The sequence below is a fragment of the Rhopalosiphum maidis genome, chromosome 3, assembly GCF_003676215.2.
Source record: "Rhopalosiphum maidis isolate BTI-1 chromosome 3, ASM367621v3, whole genome shotgun sequence".
Taxonomy (NCBI): domain Eukaryota; kingdom Metazoa; phylum Arthropoda; class Insecta; order Hemiptera; family Aphididae; genus Rhopalosiphum; species Rhopalosiphum maidis.
This window is the reverse complement of record NC_040879.1, coordinates 14598560-14626145: the sequence shown is the minus strand read 5'-3', so window position 1 is coordinate 14626145 and position 27586 is coordinate 14598560. Positions and strand designations below refer to the sequence as shown.

The window sequence follows — 27586 nt, the reverse complement described above, 5'->3', positions numbered from 1 at the left end:
CAAAATAAAAATAATAATTATCTTTTTAACAAGCCTAGAGTGCAAATACATTTTACTAAATAAAAGTATATTTCATTAAAATTCTAGTCAACATATTATTTTTACAGTGATACTAAAGTAAGTTAATAAATAAAAAATTTGAATTATTAATTATTTTAAATGTATAAATATAATGAATACCTTAAAATTTGAAGCCTATTGTTTTTAAGTAATGCAATCTAGAATTTTTTTTAATTCGTAAAATACTAAATATTATTTTACTGTTATTTTGAAACATATAAATAGGTATAACCGCAGATAATTTTAATGTTCATATTAGTATTTTATATATATATATATGATATAATTATAAAAATATTTTAATCCTTTTTGATCTATTTAATGACCACTACAGAGATTTGATATTTTTTATTAATTGTCATGTAGTATGATTGGTCAAAAGCCTAAAAAATGTATTAAAAGATTCTTTAAAAGTTTTTAATACTGGAATTACAATAAAAAGTTGAACGTAAATATACAATAATTTTCTAAGAGCCTTTTAAATCAAAATTCAAAATAACTAAAAAAATTTAAATCATATTGTAAATAAAAACTGTAATATTCATACCTAAAGTCAAAAATTTAATAGAGGGTTTCTTATAAGTTTGTTATAATGAAATCAAAAAAAAATATATTTATATATTTTATGAATCATCAAGTAACTTTTAAATATATATATATTGACGTAGAACGGTGTGTATAGGTTCGTGGTATACATATGTGATGCTTTATAGTTTGTATCTAAATTATTTAAAATGTGTACTTAGTATAATATAATAATTAAATGTCGGAATAATATTCTTTTAAAATAGCCAAAATAAGATGCTGATATTATCTTAAAAAGTTGAAAATATTCTTCCAATATGCTTTAAAATTCATAATAAAATATGCAAAAAATATGCTTTTATATGTAAAATAATAAAGCACATGATACAAAAAACTGATATAAATAAGGACGAGTATATAATTAAAATAATACATGTTAAAAAAAATCGATTAAATTATATTAATGAAGTATTATTAACTAAGGAAATTTTTGAAAACAGTTGATAACTACGTTTTGTAGATGATGGTCTGTTAAAATGTTTTTATGTGTGTTAAAAGAACGTTCGACGTCAACTTTACTGAAGTTACTGGAGCATGTTGCAAATCAGTTATCATAGTCGGTGAAAATTTTTTTATAAGTTGTAGGTACTTAATTATTTCCATTCAAAACTTTTGCTACATTTTTAAAAATAAAGAGCCCTTGATTTTTTTATTGAAGTTGGTCATTTTTATTTTTATTTTATTTCCATTTTCTCCGGGTATTTTTTTAAGTTTAGCTATTGCATTTTCAATTAGATATATCGAATCAACAAGAGGCACATTAGACTTTTCTGAACTTTTAATGGATGTTACGAGCACGATAAAATGGGTTTTAACAAATATAAGATCATTTTCTACGGTTTCTAAATCAAAAATTGTTTTATATTTAAGTACAGACTGACTGGGAGATTTTTAATTACTTAATTCTTTAATAACCTTTTTTAAAACTTGGATATTATAATTAATAATTTATTATTATATTAAAGTTTCAAGTCCCAATGAAGAATATTTTTAAATTACACAAAGTAAATAACATTTTTATTATTTATTTAAATATCTAATTTTATCCAAATTTGAATTTCAAATCTTATAAAAAAAAAATTTAATTAAGTATTTATTACATTTTTATTTATAAAATAATTTGCTTTGCAAATTTTAGTTTAAATGTTTGTAAAAAAATTGTACTTAAGTATTTTTAATATTTTCAAATTACTGTAAAAACAACTAATGTGAGATTTTTATTGAATTTCTAAGTTTTTCGACCGATTCTTAACAATTTTAATAAAAAAAGTTGGAAAACTTTTAATTCCTTTAAACAACTTAAAGTTTATGGTACTTGTTTGTTATCACCCCGCCTTAAATAAAATAAACAATATAATAAATAAATAAATTATATGCATTATTAATAATAAAAGGTTAAAAAAAATACATAACATAGGTGTGCACAGACCTGAATTTCAGAGGGTGCTTACAATTTTTTTAGGACCTCAGGACCTCTCTCAATAAAACATGTATATATTTTAATAAATTATATTGCATGAATAAACATTACTTACATTATATCACATATTAATCAGTGGCATTAGTGTATTACTAGTACCAAATTATATGATATTTCATTAGATTGTTGGATCTAAAATCTATTTCTAAGATATTTGCAATATTTATTTATTTTTTTTTTTTTACTTTTGTAGTCAATAACATCTAGCTGTTATAATCATAATAAGTATTACCGCACAAATTTAAAATATTTTACGTTGTATTATTTTTTTTTATCTCGAAATATAATTTTTTTTGCCACTTATTTTAGAAAAAATAACATTTTTATTCTAGTAACGTTAGTTAAAATACGGATTACGGACCCATATAAGACTTAAATTTCGGGACCCGAGGCAATAAAAACTAAAATACTTAATAATTAAAAAAAATTATAAATATATAAATATATAAGTAAGTATAGGTATAATATTTATTTTATCATAATTAGAATGGAGGCCAGAACTGAGATATATTTTTTAAAATAGTTTTAAATGTATATTGTTTTTTGAGACGTGTTCTCCACATAAATTTCGTCGAATACGATTCCAGAAAATGTTTTTTTGTTCCACGATGCTTTTTATTTCGCAATTTAACAGAACCCCACAAACTCGATGTTTTGGGTGTGTGCTCCTGTGTCAAGATCAACAAAATTATAACTATGTATTATGTTGGAATCCTGCTTGATGCAAATTATTGTTAGTTTTCCAACAATTTGACAATATTATTGAGTCTGGTTTTATATTTTTTTTGATTATAGGTAATCCATCATAAGCTAAATACGATAATTGTAAGAACAATATAGTAGTAATATATAGTACGGCACACTATATGGCGGAGTGATAACAAACAAGTACCAAGTTTATTTTGAAAGTACCAACTGTAACCGACTTTCCACCAGAAACCACCTTCAAAGTTGAAGCATTTTTTGAACGATTTATCGTATACAGACAAAAAATCGTTCTTGGTTTAAATACCTAATTTCGTCAAAATCTTAACCTAATATATTTTATAAAAAATATTGTTGATATGTATTATTTTTTGGATTGATTTGCTTAATTAATAATAATTTATGAAGATTCTTGTATTAAATATATCCAATCCTAAGCTATAAAAATTTAACATTTTATACATTTTTTAATTTTAACGATTTTTTTCACAATTTGAACTTCAAATTCTTTTTAAAAAAAATCGTTTGACAGTAATATATATCTGTAATATTTTTAAATAGTTATGATAATAACTTATGAGGAACCTTGTGTTAAGAGGACGCTATACCGCATGTGTTATCTCTGTCTTACTAACGTACATCATAGTAAATTTGCGTTCAGCAGAACACATTTGGTAATGTTAGCTTTAATATAAGAGTAAATTTACTTATCATCAAATTTAAAGGTAAGAAAATTATCTTGGAAATTTCTTATGCTTTTATTTATATTATTATTTTAAAGTGAGTTATAACTATGTAAAATATTACAAATTTAAAATGATAATATCAATAAAAGCATATGACATTTTCTGGATAATATTCTTACCTACCTTTAAATTTGATAATATGTAAATTTACTCTAATATTAAAGCTAACATTATAAAACGTGTTCTACTGAACGTAAATTTGTTATGATGTACATTAGTAAGACATAGACAACACATGCGGGTATAGCGTCCTCTTAAATAATAAATATTCAAACTTTTTAAGAATGATAATTATTCAAAATATTTTGATAATTATGCCATGTATAGGAAATGATAATATAAATATTTGCTAGAAATGTCAAGTAGTTATTCACTTTCGAAAGATAGTACCTATTGTGTAAAAATTCTGATTTTCCCTACTTTTTTTGTTTTTTTTTCGTTTATTTGACTACACGAACATATTAAATAGATTTATTTTATTATCAGATAATAAGTATATTGATGAAGTTGAAAATAATAAAATTTGATCTGCTGTATAAATCATGTACATATAGCGTTTATAGTTTCATACACTATCGCTGTGTTCGGAACCTATAACTCAAAACCATATGGTATAGACGTACGACGATAATGTTCGTCAATGCGTCACCGGGCCATCGTCGCTAGATATTATACTCGTACAATGAAATATTATCAAGTATTGATAATTCGATAAATAATTTGAAGACATTTTCTACTACATACAATAAAGTAATCATACTGTAATATTAATTAATATTGACCTTTGTTCCGTAGATCCATAAATTAAATGTATAATTAAAAACAAAAAAAAATTTCGTTTTCACGAGGTCTATACTCTCTCTCTCTCTCTCTCTCTCTCTCTCTCTCTCTCTCTTTCTCACTCTCTCTATTATTATATATTTAATAGACATGTACATTCGGGGTAAACCACAATGTTTTCCCTCGTTTATTATAATATTTTATATGTAGTATGTACATATATGCGTCATATAAAATATTTTTTGGTTTTTGGATGGTTGTGCTCTATATACAAAACGATTGTAAATTGGCATACACAATTTGCAACGTAGAGGTTGTATGGCCTTAGTGGTATAAAAAGTGGTGATTCCCGAGAGCATTGTTGCTCGTCCTGTATACCCGGTTGGATCCCTCCTTTGTGATCGAATACCGCTGGAGGGAGACGCGATCGTACATGACACGCCATCCATTATAATAATGTAACGACCGCCGCCACAGCGGTTTTGTAAAAGAAAATAAATGCTCTGCAGCAGTCGTCGTGAACGAGTGTCCGCCGCGTTTTTATTCGGTACGTTATAACCAGTGAGAAGAGTTCAGCGCGCTCAAACATTTTTTTTTTTTTTGTCTACTACTGTTCAAGTCAGTTTAGAATTCTAAAAATGTTTTCCCCGCCGCCCGTATAATCGCGAGTTACGTTCGGGAGTAGGTATAGGTACGTAAAAAACAAAACATCTATAATAAATAATTATCGAGACACATTAGTGACCGTCGCCCCCGGGTCATTTGCACACACAGAGTCCTTGACACTACCGTTTCCGTTGCGAGCACGCTTCCCGCCGTTTTTTTTCGTTTTCCATCGTGCCGTAACGTCCATTGTTGTGTCGGCGGTACATCATTGTGCTCTGCGACCCGTTGTGAAATTCACTTGTCTCCGCCGTCGTCGTATAGCCGCCACCGTTACTACTATTTCTATTTGAATTATTACAACTTACATTAATACTATTACTAATACTACTACTACTATATACTATCGTATACTATAACTACTACCGCTGTCGACGAAGTTTGCTGCCATGTATTTGCTAATCAACACGCTATTCAATCAGGTAAGTGACGGTGTCGTCTAGGCATTTAGGCCTCGATATAGAATAATTATAAAAGGCGATGATCTACAGTGGTGCCGGGAGAAAAAAAATGTTGATCTATATAGATATGTATTCGTCGCATGCGTAATATATATTTTTTTTTTCGAAAATATTAACCAGCCTTTGAACGCGTCATGAATATTTTTGTTATTATTTATAGTTATAGGTTATAAACAGCGGTCGGCAATCTTTTTGGACTCTCGGGCCATATTCACGAATTAAAAAGAGTTCGCGGGCAGGACAAAAATAAAAATTTTATATTCTTAAATTATTTATTATGAAAAAAAAATACTGTCTAAAACTTTAAAATAATGAAATGTATAATGTCGTTCTAAAATTTAAAGCAAGCCGTATACAACAGCGGCGGCGCTAGCCGCCGGTTGTCGACCACTGGGTTATAATACTATAGGGTTTAAAGTCATGACCTGATTTTAAATGTGATTTAGTTAACCACCGGATCATCCATATCGATTCATCTAGTCCCGCCCAACAATGGTATCAATTTTTTTTTTATATCATATTTTTCCGTATGAGAAACCATCTGCGTGCTGTCACCGTGTCTCCAGTTGATCCACAAGCAGAGTTGGCTTTAGATACGAGCGTCGAGCGACGCGTGTGACGGCATATAAGAGAGGTTTCAAAATTAGAATAATAAAAAATAATAATACATTTTTATTTAAGTTATTATTTTTTGATCCTAGGGACATCAAAATAATTCTTGTATTAGGTGCTATGAAAGAGCAAAAGTCGGCCCTGCATTCTGGGTTCCCTCATATATGAATTGTTCATCATACGTTCGTGTTGTAACCGTTTTATAGGTATATGCTGTAATAATGATCATAATATAGATACCATGCAAACGAAAGCTATAACTATAAGCTTATAGTCCTTACATAGTTGTATGACTTAACATCCAAAATTGTTCAAAAAGAAATGCACTATGCCGTGGTAGTTTCTTATACTTTTTTTTTGTTTCTTATTAATAGTGTGTCTGAGAAAGTTAAAATCTATATTGATATGGATAATGAAGGGCTATAATGATATTATCCATAAATATCTTCGTCGTCCGTGTGATGTTCCGATTACATCCGAGTAACTATTCTCACCCCCTCACAATTTTGATTTTATTATATATATATTATAAATACTCGTAGTAAATTTTCGTGATAACGCTAACTTTCGTCTCCAAGTAATACCGGTCTCCGCGTTTTCACTCCGGTTTTACAGTTTATCTTAGAACAATTTGTTTTATTTCTTATAAATACACTAATCGAGTAATGAGTGGATATTCAATTTTTTTTTCGATAAATTATATTAATCCGAATATTAAGGTAATACATCCGTCAGCGTTGCTTGTCGCTTAATTTAAAATTCGTTTTAATATATTGTATTAGTATATAGGACAGCGATAAATATGTCTTTATTACTGTTTGTCTTATTAGGTAACTCATTGAATAGATTAGAATATTAGATCAAAGAAGTGTACAATGTCTAGTATAAAACGCGTGACTCAATTATTGACCTTATTGTATAATTTGAAGCTAAATGTTTTGATAATTATTGATATTTGGTACATAAGGATCAATATAGTAATTAGTTAAAAACTAATAATTCAATGATAATTTACAATATTTACAGATGGCTGATATAATATAGGTACCTACATTATTATTAACCTAATAAGATTTATTTATAATTTACAGTCCGTATACTTTAGTATTTAACTGCTGAATACAAATTATTTAATAGTTACCATTTTAAATAACTTTGACATATTATTATGGATTAAATATTTGTATACTAGGAAAAAATATTTATAGTCACAGCATATAAATAAAATGTCGGTAATTCAACTATTTTGGGGTTATCAAATTAAAAACAATTTTGAAAATTTATTTAATTTTGTTTTTTTAAATATATAATTAATTGATCACAAAAGTATGTATTTTTAAAATGTTTATGTTATATTGTTCTATGTAAAAAAAAATATAGTAATAAATTAATAAATAAGCTTAACTATTTTTTTTTTTAATAAAATTTCGTTTTACTGTATTTATGATTTATCTTTTAAGCCAAATAAATAAATACACGTTTGTTTTGTGTTACTTACAATAATATGACGATAATATGCAAATGACGGTGACACATTGTTTATATTTTGAAAATGGAAAATATGTTATTTGATTTTAAAAGTGGATCACTAGAATAAAATTGGATGGCTCATAACCAATACATATTTTCTTATTGATTTTTCTTCGCTTATAGAAAATAATAAATGATATTAATTATGTATATTTTATTAATTACCTTCAATACTTATCCGTTGTAAAGTTTAACTACATCAAATAATATTTTACAATAATATAAAAACAATCTTGTTTTTAATTTAACAATTCATATTTCGGGTGTTCAAGTGCACATTTGATAACTTTTTAGTTTTTAGAGTTACACTTTGCCCTATCATTATTTCTCTAAAAAGACATAATTGGTTTATGAAAATTATTTTGAATGATACAAATTTTGAACAAAACAAAAACTCTTTCTTATCATTATAGTATATGAGTTGATAAAATATATTTTATTAAATGCCTATAGCATAAAACCAAAAAAATCTTCCTACAGTATATTATAATGTATAAATTCACTCTAAAAATTGCAGTTAAAAATTGTTATTACAATACTCTCTACGATAAACGTAATTAGTGTTATTTATGTTAATCAAATAAATATATTATTTTCGTATTAAAATACTCTAATAAATATCACGTTTATCAATTTAAATAAATATACTTTTTCGTTTAATTGATCAAACGTTATAATAATACTTTGTTGATTAAATTAAATTATAGTCAATAATTAATAACTATTTATTTATGAATTTACTCAGAATTGCATTATGAGTATTTTTATTATGCGGCGATGCGATGACTGATAATGTAGGAATGTGGGACAAACTTTATTTTATAATAAAAAATTAATAAATAATACTATCCTGAGAAGTCACTAGCCACATAATAAGTTTTAAGTGTAACTTGTCATTGAGTTGATAGATGTGTTAAAACGATTCGAATTCAATGATAAATGATTAAATACAAAAAAATTGTTTTCAGCAGAAGCAGAATATTAGTTATATAAGTTATTTATTTTTTCATTAGTAATAAGCAGTAGGATAAGTGCATTTTTCTAAAAGTTTCGATATTCTATGCAATATCTATTATATTACTACACATTTGAGTATTTTTATCATATTATTTCAATATATCATAGTTATAACCCTTTAAGTTAAAACTGACTTACATTTAGAATGGTGTATATAGCCTATATAAGTTCAAGTTGTAATTATATAAATACTTTAAAATCAGTTTAAGTATTTTGAAAAATAAATTTGGTACCAATAAAGAATAATAATATACTTATGAAAATAAATTTAAAATTACTACAATTCTACTACGATTCAGAATTAAATTTTGTTAATATTTGAATTTTAAATTTCTAAAAAAAGTTGTAAAACTGTATTTTAAATATTTTTAAATCTCAATGTAATAACTTACTACCACGTTATGTGTGTATGAAATATTATCGTTTAAAAATAATAACTCTCTTAAAAATAAATAAAAATCGTAAATAGGTATTTGATAATAGGTTAATTCATTAGGTAATACTAAATCTAATGTTATAAAAATGGTTTTGCAGAACGCATTAACTTAACTCAAGCTTACTATGTATACAAGATGTAAAAATATACGTAAAGCACAATTTAAATATTATACGGCATTCCCGGAAACCGGTTTTGAGTTATCAAATTTTTACCAACTGTAAATTGTGATTATTTATAACATTTTAAATTTGAATTCAATTTTTATTTTCTTATTTTTTATTGATTATTAGATTTCAATTAATTTACTCGTTCGATTCTTATAATATTTATTGATATACATATACACGTTTTGCTTCTTGCACAGGTGTTTGAAATAGTGACATATTATAAATAAATAAAAGATTTTGATGTATTGAGTATTTTATATAATATAGTATTATAGTTCAACACTACTACACGTATAGATTAAAATGAATAGTTCTATATATTTTCTTAACTAGTTCATACTTGTATTTTAATAGCGCCTAAGTATATAGTATATTTTGAGAAATTTAACTAACAAAACTAACGTAAGTACTTATTGAGTTATTAATTACTAGTCTACTGTTAATTGAACTGTAACAAGAATAACAATACATATACATGATACATTGATACGTATAAATTAATAAAATAATTTTTTAACGAATCAATTGAAAATTAAACTACCTAGTTAACTATTTAACCAATTGTTAATAGAAGTATATGTAATGAATTTATATTTTAAATTACTATTTCAAATTATTTTCTTTAGATATAGGCTATAGATACTTGTATTATATATATATTATATATGTCAATATATCCAGTGATATTTATTCGCAGCACATAATATATTTAAGATAATAATAATATTAATATATTTTTTTATTAGTTTTAAGTATTTACTTAAACTAATAAACATCCAACATATAGATGTACTTACAGCTATAATATTATGACTCGATCAGTAACATTCCAACTACTGAATTTTATTAGTACACATTTATTTTCGATATCTCCCAAAGCAAACATTATTTTTAATGCCAACATACTTTGTTATTAAAAAAAACAACATACTACAAAATTATAACAATTAGTATTTAAAAATAAAAATATTTTTACAAATTATTGATTTTTATTTTAAATTTTAATAATTGTGTTAAACTAGAGGAGGTTTGACTTTTTACAGTTATAGTTTAGCTTATTGTTTACATTTAGTCAATACGTGTACCTATATTTTATCTTGAAAAGTAAATAAACATACAATAAACTCTTCTTACTAGAAGGTTGTATTTAGAGGATCCTTAATATCAAAAATGTTCAACCTGATTAGATTATAGATTAGAATTATAAGGTAATACGTAATATAATATCACGTGTAACTTCTAAGGAAAACGTTATGTAAAATAAATCATAGGGTATTTAGTATTTACCTACAAATTTATTTTACAACACATCTATTTTTTGATTAAAATGTATTGTATATCTTATATTATACAAACGTAATTTACGATACTTGACGTCAATTTGTTTAAATATAAAAAAAAAAAATACATTTTTGTTTTTAGACATTTTTTTGAACATTATTCTGGTGGAGGTTTCCCCATAATTATCATTATTATTGAAATATAATGTTTTAATAACAAAAATAATACTTCTTATTTTTAATTTAGAATAAAATTCGCCAATATTATGCTAAGTTAAATTCATAACCTTAATTATCATTTATCACAAATTTCAATTTATTATACATTTATATTATGAAAATTGCATTTATACTATAATAAATTCTAAGCAACGTATCGAACATCAAATTTTATGTTTTAGAAATTTTTAAAAGTCAATAATTAGTTTAATGTAGGTAAAATAAATTTCAAGTCAACGTTTAAAAATATTTTAGAAGTAGTAAAATATTAATGATATGTTCGGTATATTAAAAATCTACTATGTATTATAAATTGATGATAATATTTGAGAAAAAAAATATAAAATAACAAGTATTAGAGTATTACAAGTTCTAACATATAATAAAATTTAACCTATTCATATTAACTATTAAACAGTATTCTACGATTTTAACGGAAAATTGTATAGTTACAGCCCGAGGATATATACCAAATCACTATATCCGGCTCTATAGAAATACAAATACACCGATTAGTTATTACATGATATTATGTTATTTTGTTTTTGCTATACAATTTGTATTGTATTTTCAACTAGGAAATTGTAACATTATAGTATAAATCAAATAATATACGTGATTTATTCATAATATATAGTTATGTAACACATAAACACAATACATTTTACGTTTATGTATTACTGCTACAGTTTAATTGAAATCTAAATTTTAATTATTTTAATTTTTAATATATTTTTAACTTCTGTTTAGAATAAACATACTTTTAAATATATCATATTCCAAGGCACTATATAAAATGTATCATTTTTTGGTCATCTTATCACTTATTTGATATATTTATTATTCAATAAACTATTATTTTTTATTGCTTTAATAAAACTGATTTATTATTATAGCCAAATACGATAATAAATAGTGAGAGAATTATTATCAAAGACAACTATTTAAAATGTTCTGTGTGTACTATAATAGTGTATAATTTCAAGGGCCCCATTAGTCAATAATCAATAAACTATCAAAAAAGTAAAAAATTCGTCCAATGTTTATTTATGTGTATCGCTAAGTAAAGATTAAAAGTCGTAACTATAAATACTATATTTTCAAAGCGTAGCTGTCTGAAAATTTTACTAGTGTACAGTTTAATGACTGACAATATTCAGTTTTTAAATAGTTTAAAGAAACAAAAAAACATGATAAAAACTTTCTTATTCTCATAAAAAATTTAAAAATATCTCTTGGGTCTTACGTATAAGATTAATGTCAGGCGTAGATAAGACTGATTAGTTTTCTTGGAAATACTTTAAACTTATCGAAGGGGTAAATAAATTATAGTTTTATTGTTTAGCATTCTTTTACTATATACCTACTACGACGTTAGTTTAATAATGTAGATCTTTGTATGTAATCATGGCCGTCGTGGCTGTGGCTGTAGCCCATAAGCGCAAAATATGATCTAAAACGCAACCCAAAAGCATAAAAATAAACACTGCATAAGCGCAAAAAAAATACTTATAAACAAATCATAAGCGCAAATATATTTAAAAAAAATAAGGTGTATTTTATCAAAACAATATATCTATTAATTAAGATATTACATTGATATTGAAATGAGTTAAACAATTTAAAATTAAAATTACATATGTACTGTCATAATAAGTACCATACATTTGAAGCTCACAGTAGTTTAAGTAGTTCAATCTGGAATTATTTTTCTATGTATGAGTCCCATACATTTATATTGGAGTTGACTAACAAATATTATTTAATATAAGTTTATACTGTATATACGGTATAGACGTATAGTTATTTTAAATGATTATAAACCGTCGTGGTAATTTGTTACGATAAAATACGATACGATAATATTACACATATATAATACTAAACTTCAATTATTGAACTCAATCATTGTTGCTTTTTAAATATAAAAATATTATTTATTTAAAAAATAAATTTATAATAACCATACAATTTTAAATTGAAACTTATATAGTGTAACGGCTTAACGGGTACAATATTGTATCAGATATAAATTTATTTTTGCGCTTTTACCCCACTACTAAGAGCAAAACGAAAAAAATAAACGATTTGCGCTTTTGGGATTCTTTGGTTTACATATACTTATTTTTTTCCATTACCTTATCATCCGTTGACAGTTATAGTATATACTTATATACACTCTTATATTGACCTCGTCGACAAACATATCTATTCCATAATTAGAGTTTAATCTAAGTATTTCTATACATTTATCTTACATCTTGCACACACACACACACAAACATACATATATATCAGATCAGGACAAAATTGACACTCAGTGCATGACGAACGTTAACAGAGTAATATTTCTGAAGTATAAAATAATGTGCTGATTTCATTAATTTCGGATTGAACATATTACAATTTTGAAAATCCCAAATTATTATTGTTATAACAAAATAAATATTTATTTTTTGCAACCTACTTAATTTATTAAATCAGATTTGTTTTATCAATACAATATTTTATATTGTTATAAATAATATAAAACCTAATCAGAACTGAAAGATATATATATATGGTATAGTTAAATATATTTTAATTTATTTACGATCGAGTAATAAGTATCAAATATTAAAATATACTTAATATTTTAATACTGAAAATATATTATCATGCTACTTCACAGATAAATATATATAGTATTACATGTTTCTACGTTTCAAAGGCAAATATCTAATATGATACTCACATTTTTAGGTATCTTAAACATTCCTATTCGTAAATAGGTTTTTCAAACTATACTCTATGTTAATTCACTTGTTTTTTTTTTATTTAGGTATTATTTATTTATTTATCTTATACTCCACTTTTTTATTCTACTTATAATATTTGCTATAAAGAATAATTTCAAAATGTATTTAAAATAATTATTGAATACTATTTTGATTTTTTGTCAATGAATACGTATTTTTTTATGTCATGCGTTAAACCAATATTACCTAACAAAAGCAATCAATGTTGAAATATTTTAAAATTATTGAGATTGACGATAGACATTATTTGGAAAATATACTTAATAGTTTAGATGCTGAGTATAGCGAATTTAAAAATAAATAACCTTAAAAATATTTTTAAGAGCATTTTCTATACATGGTATATATTATATATATATATATGTATTTAATATTTTGAACCTTTTTTAATTACTTATAAACATTTGAAATTTTTAATTTAATTTAATTTTTTTCATGATTATCAATAAAAAAAATTCTGTAAGCTTTAAAATGTAATACAAGGTTCCGCATAAATTTTTATTATGTATATGTTTAAATTTCAAATTTTCACAAAATTCATCCAAATCACGAACATTATAAAATAATTTTGTAGTTAAAAATATATAAAATGTTCAACTTTTATAGATAAGGATTGAAAAATTAACATACAGTTTCTTTTAAGTAGAAAGTAGATCGTACTTTGACCAAAAAATTATATACACAGTTTTTATTTTTTAATATATTCAATTTATAAATGTAGAGCAGAGCAATTACCTATTTTACCATTATTTTAAATTTTAATGAATAATTTTTATACATTGATGTATGACTTATAAGAGTTATGAGATAAATAAACTCATAATTTTCATAACTTTATAGTATTGAAACAAATTATATGTACCTATATATTTTATTTAGAGCCAATTAAAATTAAATACTATGCTGCATATATTATCATTACAAATAACACATAAACATAATCGTTCACTGTTTAGTTAACTTTAAAATGAATATATCAATAACCAATATTGAAAACCAGCTTATTTTGGTTTTTATGATATCTATTTTATAAGTTACATAGTTAGATAGTATAATATATGTTAACAATACATCAGATGTGCTGGCAAAAAACTCAAATTTTTTTTTTTTTTTTTTTTTTATACTACATGGTCATATGGATATATATATAAAATAAATAATTATTACAATGTTATGTAACATCCGCTAAAATGTTCAGCATATATTATCATCAAGATAACACAATTATAATGAAATAAAACAGTTTTTAAAAACGTTATTCACATCAAAAAATTATTAACATATATTTTTTATAGAAATTAAAACTTTATTACTAAATAAAGTTTAATACTTTACTATTAAACATTTTTTTACATTTAATACCTCATATAAGATTATTATGCTAGTATGAAAAGGTAAATTTAATAAATATTTAATTAGACAGCTTATAGTAACATTTAGTCTGGATAAATGGAAATTATAGGTTCCTCCCCAAATTGATAAACCATAAGAATAGAAAGATTGTACTAGGGATAATTAAATATTTATTTTATAATAATTATTAAATATATATTAAGTTTCTTTAAATATGTAGAAGAATTTACGTAAACTGTTATTTACAAAATAATATGCCTATCCCATTTTAGCCTATAATCCAGAAATAGTCCCAGATATTTAACTTCTAATACCTTTTCAATATTAATACATTTAGGACTGCAGGTTGAAAAACAATTGGGTATACAGTTTCAAGAATGAACTATTAAATTATAATTAGTAAAAGTATCGAATGAAAAAGTTTAAAATGAATAAATTTAGATTTTGATAAATTCAATTTTAATTTATTTTTACAAAACCATCCATTTACTGTATTTAAAATATTATTTGATTCATAATATAGATTACTAACTGTTGGATCAGATATTAAAATGGTAGTGTCATCGGCAAAGCTAAATAATTCTATATTAATATTTGTATTTATAAAAAGATGGGAAAGTGGATAGCGCTCAGCTGTATAGTAGAGGTGGAGAGTGGGTCACTATAATGGATGTGTTAAATTTGAATGCAATGACAGGTATAATTGCATACGAAAAACGATTCTGAACGGATATGATTTGTCAGTCTAGGATAATTAGTAGGATATATTATATTATTACAGATATTTAAATTGTAATAAATCGTTATTTTACTCGATTTCATAAAAAAATAAATTTCATACAATTTTAATATTTTTTCTATATTTACGATAGAATTTTTTTTTACAGTTACTTGTAGGAAAACTTATGGATATTCTTGTATTGGGTATTTTTAACCTTAGGTATAAATCACAAAAATTTTATAAATTTTCAACTTCTAAATTCCTCACAAATTTTTACGATTTTGTAAACATTTAAAATTCAAATGTTAACAAACAAAAATTGTAACTAATAATTTTTGATTTTTTTTTACTACGATAAGTACAACTTATAATAAACCTTGTATTAAATTTTAAAGGTTGGATAGTAATTTAAAAAAAAAATTTATCTAATAAATAGCTTAAAAAAGTCAAAATATTTTAAAAATTTAATTGTAAATAGATAACGCTAATATAAACATTTGATGAACATTTCAAGTGTTTACAATGATTCGTTTTTGAGTTACAGCGAAATAAAAAAATCGATTTCGTCGAAAACTGATTATGCGTAAAAATCCCCGTTTTTTTGCTACTTTTTAGGGTTTTCCTAACTGGAGCATTTTTTACTTTTGACCCCCCCCCTCAAAGTATCAACTGGATGAATTTTCTTTTTCAGAGAGGGGTTGAAGTCAAATATCAATGCATTATTTCTACTCCAAAACGTGATGATAGACACAAAAAAAAAAACATACATCATTGTAAAATCAATACATTCTTCACTTCGTTCAGAATCTAAAATTATAAATAATAGGAGGCCTAAAACAGTGCCCTAAGGAACCCCACAAAATATTTATAAAATTTAATATAGGTACTATTGTACTAAGTAACTGTTGTACTCTATAAAAATCTGTTTTATTTCACTAGATATTAATTATAGACATTGTCATATATAAGACTTGTGACCATACCTAAACACAGCTTTTGTTATTTTTTTTATAAATGTATCAGACATATTTAAAGTTTATTGGTATATTGTAGAACATATGCTGAAGAATAACTGAATAAAGAATACAAATCCTTAATATTACAAAAATTAAAATTATTATAAGTACATATGCTAATATTTCTGTTTTACTAGAATATTGAATGATTACTAATGTCTGGTGATTAAAAGCATAAAATATAGTAAAAAAAACTATTTTATATAAATTATTTGATACAATTTATTGTTTAATAAAAAGCAAATAAATAAATGGTTAAAATTGTAGTACCTAATCACTATATTATCTTCGACCACGTAATTATTAAACAATTTTAATAAAATACTAAATAGTAATATTGTACTATTGTAGACATACATTGTACAAGGCAAAAAACTAAACAATGGTTTTGTGTAACAAGTTGGTGTGTATAAACTGTTGTTTAAACTTGTAGTATTAATTATAATTTTATTTATGAGTGAGGGCATACCAATATCCATACTCTGAAGAGACCATTTGCAACTGCAAATAATCAATAAACATTTTTAAAATATTCATTAAGTACATTTTAAAATTGTTGTGGTCAATCTACTTGAACTTTGCTATTTGAATTTTTAGATTGTAAGCGAAGCTATGAATGTATTGACTGTACAATGATGTGTGTATACATGCACACATTGGCTTATAATAGAAAAAATGCTTTTATTTTCAACATCAATAACTTTTCTGATATGAAAGTGAATCTAGTTGGTAGTTTTAGGTCAAATAATTTAAAAATAATATAAAAATATTACGGGAAAATTAGAATTCTTATTGAAAAGTTTTTGAAAAAAATCGATTTTTCTATTTTGTTGTAATTCAAAAACGAATAACCATAGATACTTAACATTTTCAAAAATGTTTAAATTACTATTTTTTATAAATGGTCATATTTTAAAAATATTTTTCACTAGTTTAAAAAGTAAAAAGTTTGAATATTTTACACATCGTTACTCATAAGTTGCTATTTAAAAATATTAAAGATACTTACGAACGATATGATTTTTTTTATACTCTTGGTATTCAAATTTTCATTAATTCGTAAAAAACCTATGAAAATTTGCATTTTATTTTGTATAACTAAAATGTAAAATGTTCAATTTTTATAGCAAAGATTGAAAAATTAATACAAGGTTCCTCGTAAAAAATTCATAATGGGACAAAATCTAAAATATATATTTATAATGTTTTTATTGTACTCATTTGATTCAAATTTGCATAACATTGGATATTTAAACAAATAATAACGATTTTTGTTAATTTGTTGTAATTCAAAAATATTATTCATGGGACTTAAAATTTAAAATATTTCTTTTTTATTAAATTATATTTACATAAAGGCATATTCGATTGCCTATATAAATCACCTATTCTATAGTAATACTGTATAAATATAATAAAATATATTTTTTAATAGGATAACGAACCATCTCCGCTCAGAATCGTTTTCGTACACAATAATTTATTAATGAATTTAAGTTTAATTCGTACATTACAGTTACTTACTCAATAATTCTTACTCACCTATACCGTAGTATATTTAACCAAACCTTCTGCTTTTCAGTGATCGCAATGATTATTGGGAACTCTGATATTAACTGATTTAAAGGATACCGGCTAAACCAACAATAACTTAATTCTGTATTTGCTCATAAATTCCTTAACAAATGTAAAAATCATAATATTTTAACTATGAAAAAATGTGTACAAATTATGGCTCAATATATTAATAACAGTAAATTAAAGTTTTTGAAAGTACGATAAACAAATGTCAAATGAGCCTATGAAACGTATAAAACCAATAGGGATTTCACTTTTCTTATTTAAGTGCTTCATTTCATATGTCAGTGTTTTTTAGCTTTTTCATTTATAAATTTTTTGATTTTTTGTTATTTGGGCCATATTCAGGGCGGTTTTCTCAAATCATATGTCCGGGGCCTGGTCCTAAACCTAAAAATGTATCAATACATAAAATGAATGTTATTCTGAGAACAAAATAAAACATGTTAAACAATACGGTTGCAATATTTGATGCCAAAACCATTTAATTATTAGTTTTCATGTATAATTAGACAAATTTTTCGTTTGAGAAACAGACCCAACCCATTAACCCTATTAAAAAAAGGGGCCGGGAAGATTTAGTTATCTCGGGGCCTAGAAAAGCTTAATACGACCCGAGTTGTTATTATAATACTTTCATTTTTATATTAATTCCTCTATATTTTTATATCTTTGTTTCTGGATCATTTTTTTTTAATCCAAATAATACCTGTTATTTTTACTTGTTAATTGTACTAAAAAAGTTTAATTCATATAATATATCCATAATATAATATAGAACAATTTAGGTAATATATGTACATAAATATGGGTGTATAATGTATATTATCTAGTATATACAATCTAGGATCAAAATAAATTATCAAATTATATTATTCTATAAATAACATAGTCAGTAACGTGTTGCTAAAAAAATGTGTGGCAATAAACGGTCTACGCATTTTTTCGCATATAGATACGGTGATGGTGAGAATGATAGAAATCCTATCATAATAAAACGTTTCTCGTTTTGCTTACACTTTTTAATTATTATTTGTATTATTTTATGATTGTTTATTACTGATTGAAATTTGTATGAAATTAGTTAATTACACCAAAAATGTTAATTGCAGACAATTTAATCGATTTGTACTAATTATTGTTGCAAAAATAAAATCTGCATTTAAATTTAATTTTATTTATCCTCGTGGTTTTTTTTTTTTTAATAAATAATAATCAATTACTTCGAATCCATGCATCTTAGTTTATATAATCAACGTTAAGCTATTTCTTTGATTAAATTGTGCTTATAGAATTCGATTTAAACTGTAAATTTATTCTCCCATAAAAATTCATCTACCTAACAACCTATTACATTAAATATCGGGATGTTGGGTTCAAGTGTACCATAGATATTCAACCAATTAATTTAACATTAGCATGCCTAGAATGTTTAAAATAAAAATATTTAAAGTCATATTTAAAAAGTATATTTTTTCAGTACTTTGAAATTTTAGATTTTTATCTTTAATAGCTTATGATACTGTTGTTTTTTCATATATTATTACTAAATGTACAAATTTGGTAATTAGTCTTAACTCGATTGTATGATTGTTAAAATTAATGTTTCTTTTATGTTCATCAGTATAACAGATAAAATTATCTGATTGACGAATATTTATTGATATTAATTTAAAGACTTTAAATATCAATAATATAATAATTTAAAATGTTATTTCATGAAATATTTTAGGTTCAATTCAATCACATTTACGTAGAGGGCAGTATACTCCTTGTACTTCTGTGGATATTATTTAAAAAAACAACAAGTTCCTCAAATATAAAAAGGGCCGAATCGTCAGAAAACGTGAGTAATTGTACATACATATCTAAATATTTTATTTTCATTTTTCATATTGTATTTCAACATAAGTAATGCTCAAAATAGTCAATACTTTTTTTTAATTAGTAAATAATGACGACTATTACTGAAAAAATTATTGTTATCAGTTATCGCTAATCTATAATTTTTTCGGTTACTTATTTTGATTAGTATCATTTGGTTAGTTTTATACTTTATTAAATAAATTTCAAACATAAATATTGTAGACTATAAAATGCTGACCATTGTTTATTTGTGTATAGTATTTCCTATTAAAAATACTGCCGGAAAAAATCTTGTTATTTTTTTATTTGTTAAAACGGATGGTTTCCGAGAAAGAAAGATTTTTTTTTACATTTTTTCTCATAAAAAAGTACTAAAATGTTTATCACGGGTTAAATAAAATAAAATATGGTAATCCTACCTCAATTTATTTGATTTCAGAATTTTATATTATTTATCATTATTTCCTGGTGTTTAAGGTAATTCTAATTTTGTGAAACGTGATTACTTTTTTTTCAAGTTGGACGTTGAGCAAAAGATTAAATTGTGGAATCCAAAACCTATGGTTAATACAACTTCTTTGTCTGCGTTGCCAATGGAAAACTATGTCATTGATGGCAAGGTAAATAACTCGTATGTACACTCGTATGTATTACCACCGTCTTACAATCGTACAAAATGGCAAGTTGTGTGTTAGCTAATATTTTACATACAGCAGTACCTTTGTGTGTTTGATAGTTGGTTTTTACAATATTTTAATTTTTAAGTGTTGTAGTAAATTTCACATTTTTTTAATACGAATTTGCCTTTGTATACATTTGTAAGACGCACATGCTAGTGTATTGTTAAAAATTATAACCATTATTATGTATTGCATTATATTTCATACTTCTATGTATATAAAGTATGTACCTATATAATGTTAACTAGATATTGTTTTTGTTTGTTTTCCATCGTTGGCACTAGACTGGGCATTATATCACAATTAATGGCCAACCGTGTATAAATTTTGCAACCCACAACTATTTTAATTTCATCACCGACAATTCTATTGAAAACAATGTAATAGATGCGGTGAATAAATACGGCATTGGTTCTTGCGGACCTAGAGCATTTTACGGCACATTTGGTAAGTAAAACCGCTACGTCGCATTATAGTTTTAAATTTGTTACCATGTATCTACCACGTTTTCGCTTGTAATATCGCCAGACATAATAACCATTGGCTCCCTCTCATACTAATTTGTATTTAAATATAAGAATCAACAAAGAATGAACCGTTAATGACATTAATTTACATGTATAGTTAATGAGAAACAAACACACAAAAAATATTTTCATAAATGCATTCAAATCGTTTTCGTTGTACACATACAATCATATATTTATTATAATCTTTGAGAATCTAACAATAGAACAATGTATTTTTCTTATATTTGAATATGTAAATGTGTTAGACTAGATTCTAAAGGATATAAAGTACCTATAGTTGCATTTTAATACTAAGGTATTATTTGATTTTCATTAAATTGGCTAAATTTAAAACGATTGAACAGTTAAATAAAATTTAAAATTATTAATATTTTAGATCCTTGTGTAGAGCAACGAATTAAAAAAAAAAAAACTTTTTGATAAGTGTTTTTTTAATGTTTGTGTTTATTATAATTTATTGGAGCATCTTCAATCTTTAATTTTAAATCTTATTTTTGCTAGCCAATTGAATCTACTTGGTATTTTGATCCCAAAAACAAAATTCTATGGTTATTATTTAATTATGAATGACAGTTGTAGACATTCAATTTCCACCATACATATAAATTGAATTTTTCTAAACACATAACATTTTTGATTTTTTTTCCAAATTTAGAACTTATTTATTTAAGTAAAAAGTTTGAAAATCTAATACATAGTTTTTTATAAGTTGTTCTACAATATTAATAAGTAGAATTAGGTATGATGACTTTTGCATTTTTTTTCCTTTGATTCTATACAATGCTATCTTACTTAAAAATTTGTTTCATGCTTCCTAGATTCAAATTATTCTAATTTTATTTTGCATTTTTTTGTTTTTTTAACGTCAATTTTTCATATTTTGTAGTTTTTAAACAATTTGGGGCGCATTTTTCTCAAATTTTAGATTTTTAAAAAAATGTGTATAATATTCAAAAAAATAATTTTAATATTATTATTGTGGGGTTTTTGTTGTGATTAAATTTATCGCGTACCGATAAGATTTACTGTTTTAGTTTTAAACATTGATAAAACAAGTGCTCTTTACATACATATTACATACATCGATCATACACACTTATAGAGTATTATACTTATACTTTGTATGGAATAAATTTATACTATTGTTTATTAATATTATAATTCATATTTTAAATAATCTAACCTTATTGTCACCCATATCTCTAATAATATCTATTCATAAATAAATTTTTTTTACTTATTTATTAGATTTTTTAAGTTCAGTTTTTGAAGTTTTTAAGGCATTTTGTATTTTTTTAGGGCCTTTTTGTGTGTGTTTTTTAGGTCATCAACATCCTAACTCTATTAATAAGTATCAAAAATGTAGTATCGTAAAAAAAAGCTACAATAAATGTATACATATTATATATTTTTTAGAGCGTTTGAAGTTCAAATATTGACAACGCACATTTAAAGTACAATTATTCTCAAACAATTCTTTTTTATTTTTTTTATTATACAATCTGTAAATATATTATTTTTATAATAAGTAAAAGTGCTATACAGGTAGAAATAGAATAAAATAAAATAAAATAAAATAAAGGGGGATTGATGACTTGAATGAAGAATCCATCAAGCGATGGAACTTCTTGAAATTGTGAATGAGTTTTATTATATTGGATATTATCATATTAAGATATATACATAATTCTCGTAGTCTACTGGGCAGTTAGTAGTTAGTTTCTAATAAGATGAATTTTTCGTTTTAATGATTCAATATATTCATTGATAAATACCAAAATTTAAGTGAATTTAATTTATTTTTAAATTAGGCTGTAATATTTCAGTTATTTACTAGTCCAGTAGTTAATTTTGGTGGTTATCCTAATCATTTATATGCAATTATTATATATTTTTAAAATATAATATTTGTATATATATACATAAAAAATTGTAATAATTTCTCCATAGGAAATTGTGCTAAATAATAATGTTTAACAAAATTCAACTATATTGAAAAAGATGCATTATGATTGATTATTTTAATTAACTGGGATATACCTAGTGCAAGGGCGCACCAAAAGGGGTGGCTAACGGGTTTTAGCTCCCCTCCCCAAAATAGCTAGCCCAAACATTTTGACAACTTTATTAGGTATATTGACTTAAATTATTATATAAAAAAATTATCAACTAAGAAAATTGAAACATTAGGTGTAACATAATATATATTTATACCTGCCATTCCAGGCCCCGGGAGAGACCTCTGTTTATATTATTATAAATACTATTTATATTTAAAAATTATTTGAATTTAACCCTCCCCAGAAAAATATCTTGGGTGCGCCCCTAACCTAGTGGCTTCCTATGTTTTAAATTTTGATGTTAGTTTTTAAGCTAAAAAACAGGAACATGTATACGAATTAAAAATGTGATGAATGTTCATTATAATTAAAAACTTTCCGTCCTTTATATTTAGATATACACATTGAACTAGAGGAGAAGCTCGCTAAATTTATGGGAATGGAAGAAGCTGTTATATACTCGTATGGATTCTGTACGGTGACTAGCGCCATTCAAGCATACGTCAAGTCTAGAGATATTGTATATGTGTAAATAGCAATCCAATATTATATTTAATTTATAGCGATTGGTTTCATTTTGTTAATAAAATTGATATATTTTAGGGACGAAGAAGTGAACTTTGCAATACAAAAAGGTCTACAATCTTCTAAAGCAGAACTGGTATACTTCAAACACAACAGCCCAGAAGACTTGGAACGGTTGATCTTGGAAAAAAATTCAACCGTAAGTAATTTGTCAGAACAGGTCACGGAAATTATAAGATACTCCTTCGTAATTCTTATATTAAATTGGAATTAGTAATTAAATAAATAAATACAGCGAAACCTGTATATAACAAACAATCACAGGACCAAATAATTGTCCGTTATAGACAGGTTTTAGTGTTTTAAAAGTAAATTAATCTATAAACATATCTGTTTAATGAAAAATGAAAATTCTATACATATAATTATAATAATCTTTATCATTATTATTATATTGTTATATTATACATATACTCGTACATTTTATTTTAATATTTCTTGAAAAATGATAGTATTAAACCACAATTTGGTAATTTCCAACTCGTGATGGATAATTAATTTGCTCACGTGTGAAAACCGTTTTCCGTAAACTGTGTTTTCACTGTAATTCCAAAAATTAATTAAAAATATAATATATCTAATATACTCGCGAATGTATTATTTATATAATCTATATATATTTTACTTATATTTACTTATATGGTGGTACATAAAACTGTTACTGTAATTTACAAAAAAAAAAAAAAAAAATAGCTAATACACATTTACATTTAACATTTAATGCTTTACATTTATTATTATATATTAAGTTAAAATTGTGTATAGAAGATTTAGAATCTAATTTGACCATAAAACGATTTAACTATTTCAAAAGCTATGGAAATTTAAGATCCTGACCTCAGCAATGAATGTATTGATTTTACAACGATAAAACTATTTTGGTTTTTGGTACAACTCAAAAACGTATAGGTAATATTTTAAATTTACATCAATTGTAAATTAGATTTTCCTATATATAGTATAATTTTCTAAATATTTTTTATCTTTTTTTTTTGTAAATATTGACTATAACATTTTTCTTCTTATCAAAATATTTGAAATTTAACAACTAGGAGGCTCTATTTATAAGTAGTTTATTTACCAATTAAAAAATATTTAAAATCCATAGCCTTAATATTTTTTATAAGCTTTTAAAGTATTATATTGAATTTTAATTAAATTCATCAAAATCGTTTTCACTTATAAATTTTTTTAGTTTAGTAAAAATGTTTACGGTTTTCATAAATTATTTATTATATATAAATGTTTAAATATAATTTACTTAAAATTACAGTTTTTGTTCAAATTATTCAATGATGACAAGATATTTTTCAAATATTCATTTATATTATAATACAATGATAAATATTTTTGCTCTCAAATTTTTATAAAAATGTAATAAATTGTAAAAAACAATGAAAAAAAATAATTTGTTAAATATTATTTATAAAAAAAAGCTCTGCAATATCATCAAGGTGTAACTTATTGTACGAATTAAACTTTAATACTTTTATAACTTCTTTTGTACCAAACTATTTTATTTTAATGAAATTTAAATTTATTTTATTTTCTTCAAAACATTTAAACCTCATACAACCGATATAATTTACAGAAGAGAAGAAGAAACAGAAGAGCGTTTCTAATTGTCGAAGGAATTTATATGAATACTGGAAATATTTGCAATTTACCAAAATTTATTGACATCCGAATAAAACATAAGATCCGTATATTCATTGACGAAACCATATCATTCGGCGTTCTTGGTGAAAAAGGTCGTGGAATTACAGAACACTTCAATATACCAGTAAGAATAATTAAAAATGTATTATTACCTCAAAGGGAAATCGATTTTTTTCAATAGTGAATTACAGAATTAATTACATTGATAATATTATTAGCAAGTAACGGTTTGTATATTCTAAAATTCAGATAAATAAACAAAAAACCTATTCGTCTTTAATTATCATATGTACGTAATTGTATTAAGAGGACGTTTTACCCATCATATTATAATTTTGTTTTCACTTTTTAAAGGGAGTTATAGCTATGTAAAACTTATAACTTTAAAATGTTCATAATTCACTTTAAAATTATAATATAAATAAAAGCATATGGCATGTCCTTAATAATATTCTTATCTTTAAGTTTGATAATAGGTAAATTGACTACGATATTAAATTTAACAACATAAATTGTGTTCTGCTGAAAGCAAATTTGCTATAATGTACGTTTATAAGACAGAAACAAAACTCGCGGGTATAACGTCCACTTAAACATTTATACTAATGATTAAGTATATTTTATTATTTCCTTTTTTTATAGAAAGACGAAGTCGACCTTATCATTGGAAGTCTAGAAACATCCTTGTCGTCAGTTGGTGGTTTTTGCGTAGGTTCAACATTTGTTGTCGAACATCAGAGGCTATCTGGTCTTGGTAATGAAACATTTTATTTATTATTTATATTAAGTTTATTTTGATATTAAGAACCCATTAACGGTATTAACAATTAGAAATATAAATAAAATGCAAAATAATTTAATAATGAGATCAGGGCCAGATTAAGGTTTTTGCTGCCTATAGGCTGAAATAAATTTACCACCTAAAAAAATGAAGCTATTTCGTTTCGATCATTAAATTTTCGCCCTAGGCTTTTGCCTAAACGCCTAAGCGGTAATACGGCCCTGAATGAGATCAATAGAGATATAAAACCATTTTCTCTTTTAAAAAATAAGAAAACAAAATAATATATTTCTATAGTAATTGTCTACATTATTTTTAATAAATATTTAAGAATGAAGGATCACTATATTACTAATTTATATTAATTTATTTGTGGCCTTATTGTTCTTAAAAAAAAAAAAAAATTTTTAAAATTATTTAATTTGTTAATTTGATCAAAATATCCATTGGTAACCTTATAATAATTCTGATTAAAAAATAATAATAAGGTTTTTAAAATGTCATGAAATTCATTTGCTTGAAATATTTCATTTCAATTAAAAAAATATTACATCTTAATATTTATAAATTATAGTCATGTCAACAGATTACAAGTCATATTTTTAAAGTTGGTTTATTGTATGAAACAATAAAATATGAATAATTATAGCCAATAAGGATCCAATAAATAAGTGATAAGGACTGGGGCTCGAAATTGTTGTTTTCGCTGTTTTTTGAACTATTAGATTTCTTGTGTAGTGAGCTAAAAATCTTTTCTTAGACACTACGAAAATATTATTAAAAGTTTAAAGTGTATGTTTTTGCATATTTATTATCAATATTTTCTTGTGTAATCAATATATTTTTCGAATTATTTATAACCGAATACTTTTAAAAGAAAAAAAAATATTTTTGAATATTTTAAGAAGAATGAAATTTTCAATTTTGAAAATTCAAGTAAAATATTTTAAAGTTAGAACTCTAATTATAATAATTACAGCCTAGATTATATAATAAGTTAATTTTACATTTGAAGATCCTTAAAATAGACAATTACCTATATTTCTCGTATTTATTTTGCTAGGCTACTGTTTCTGCATCGCTACCACCACTACTATCAGCGGCTGCTATTAAAGCTTTAGACCAAATTGAAAACATCCTGAAATGTTGGTAAACTGCGAGAAAGGAGCACAAGTCTACACAGAAGCATTCACAAAAGCCAGCTGACCAAGCACT

The 27586-nt window shown here is 24.3% G+C and overlaps 1 protein-coding gene across 1 annotated transcript in view; it reads left to right on the top strand.

Annotated features, from left to right (window-relative positions):
- Positions 1-4944: 4944 nt before the first annotated feature.
- LOC113559964 (serine palmitoyltransferase 1-like) overlaps positions 4945-27586 on the top strand; it is a 24360-nt gene continuing 1718 nt past the window's right edge. The window contains 12 exon segments of the mRNA XM_028188651.1: positions 4945-5441; positions 19943-20056; positions 20595-20696; positions 21041-21203; positions 23742-23874; positions 23950-24070; positions 25523-25714; positions 26233-26344; positions 27435-27444; positions 27446-27498; positions 27501-27518; positions 27521-27581. Coding sequence (XP_028044452.1) covers positions 5409-5441; positions 19943-20056; positions 20595-20696; positions 21041-21203; positions 23742-23874; positions 23950-24070; positions 25523-25714; positions 26233-26344; positions 27435-27444; positions 27446-27498; positions 27501-27518; positions 27521-27581 — 1112 coding nt within the window. The 5' untranslated portion in view covers positions 4945-5408.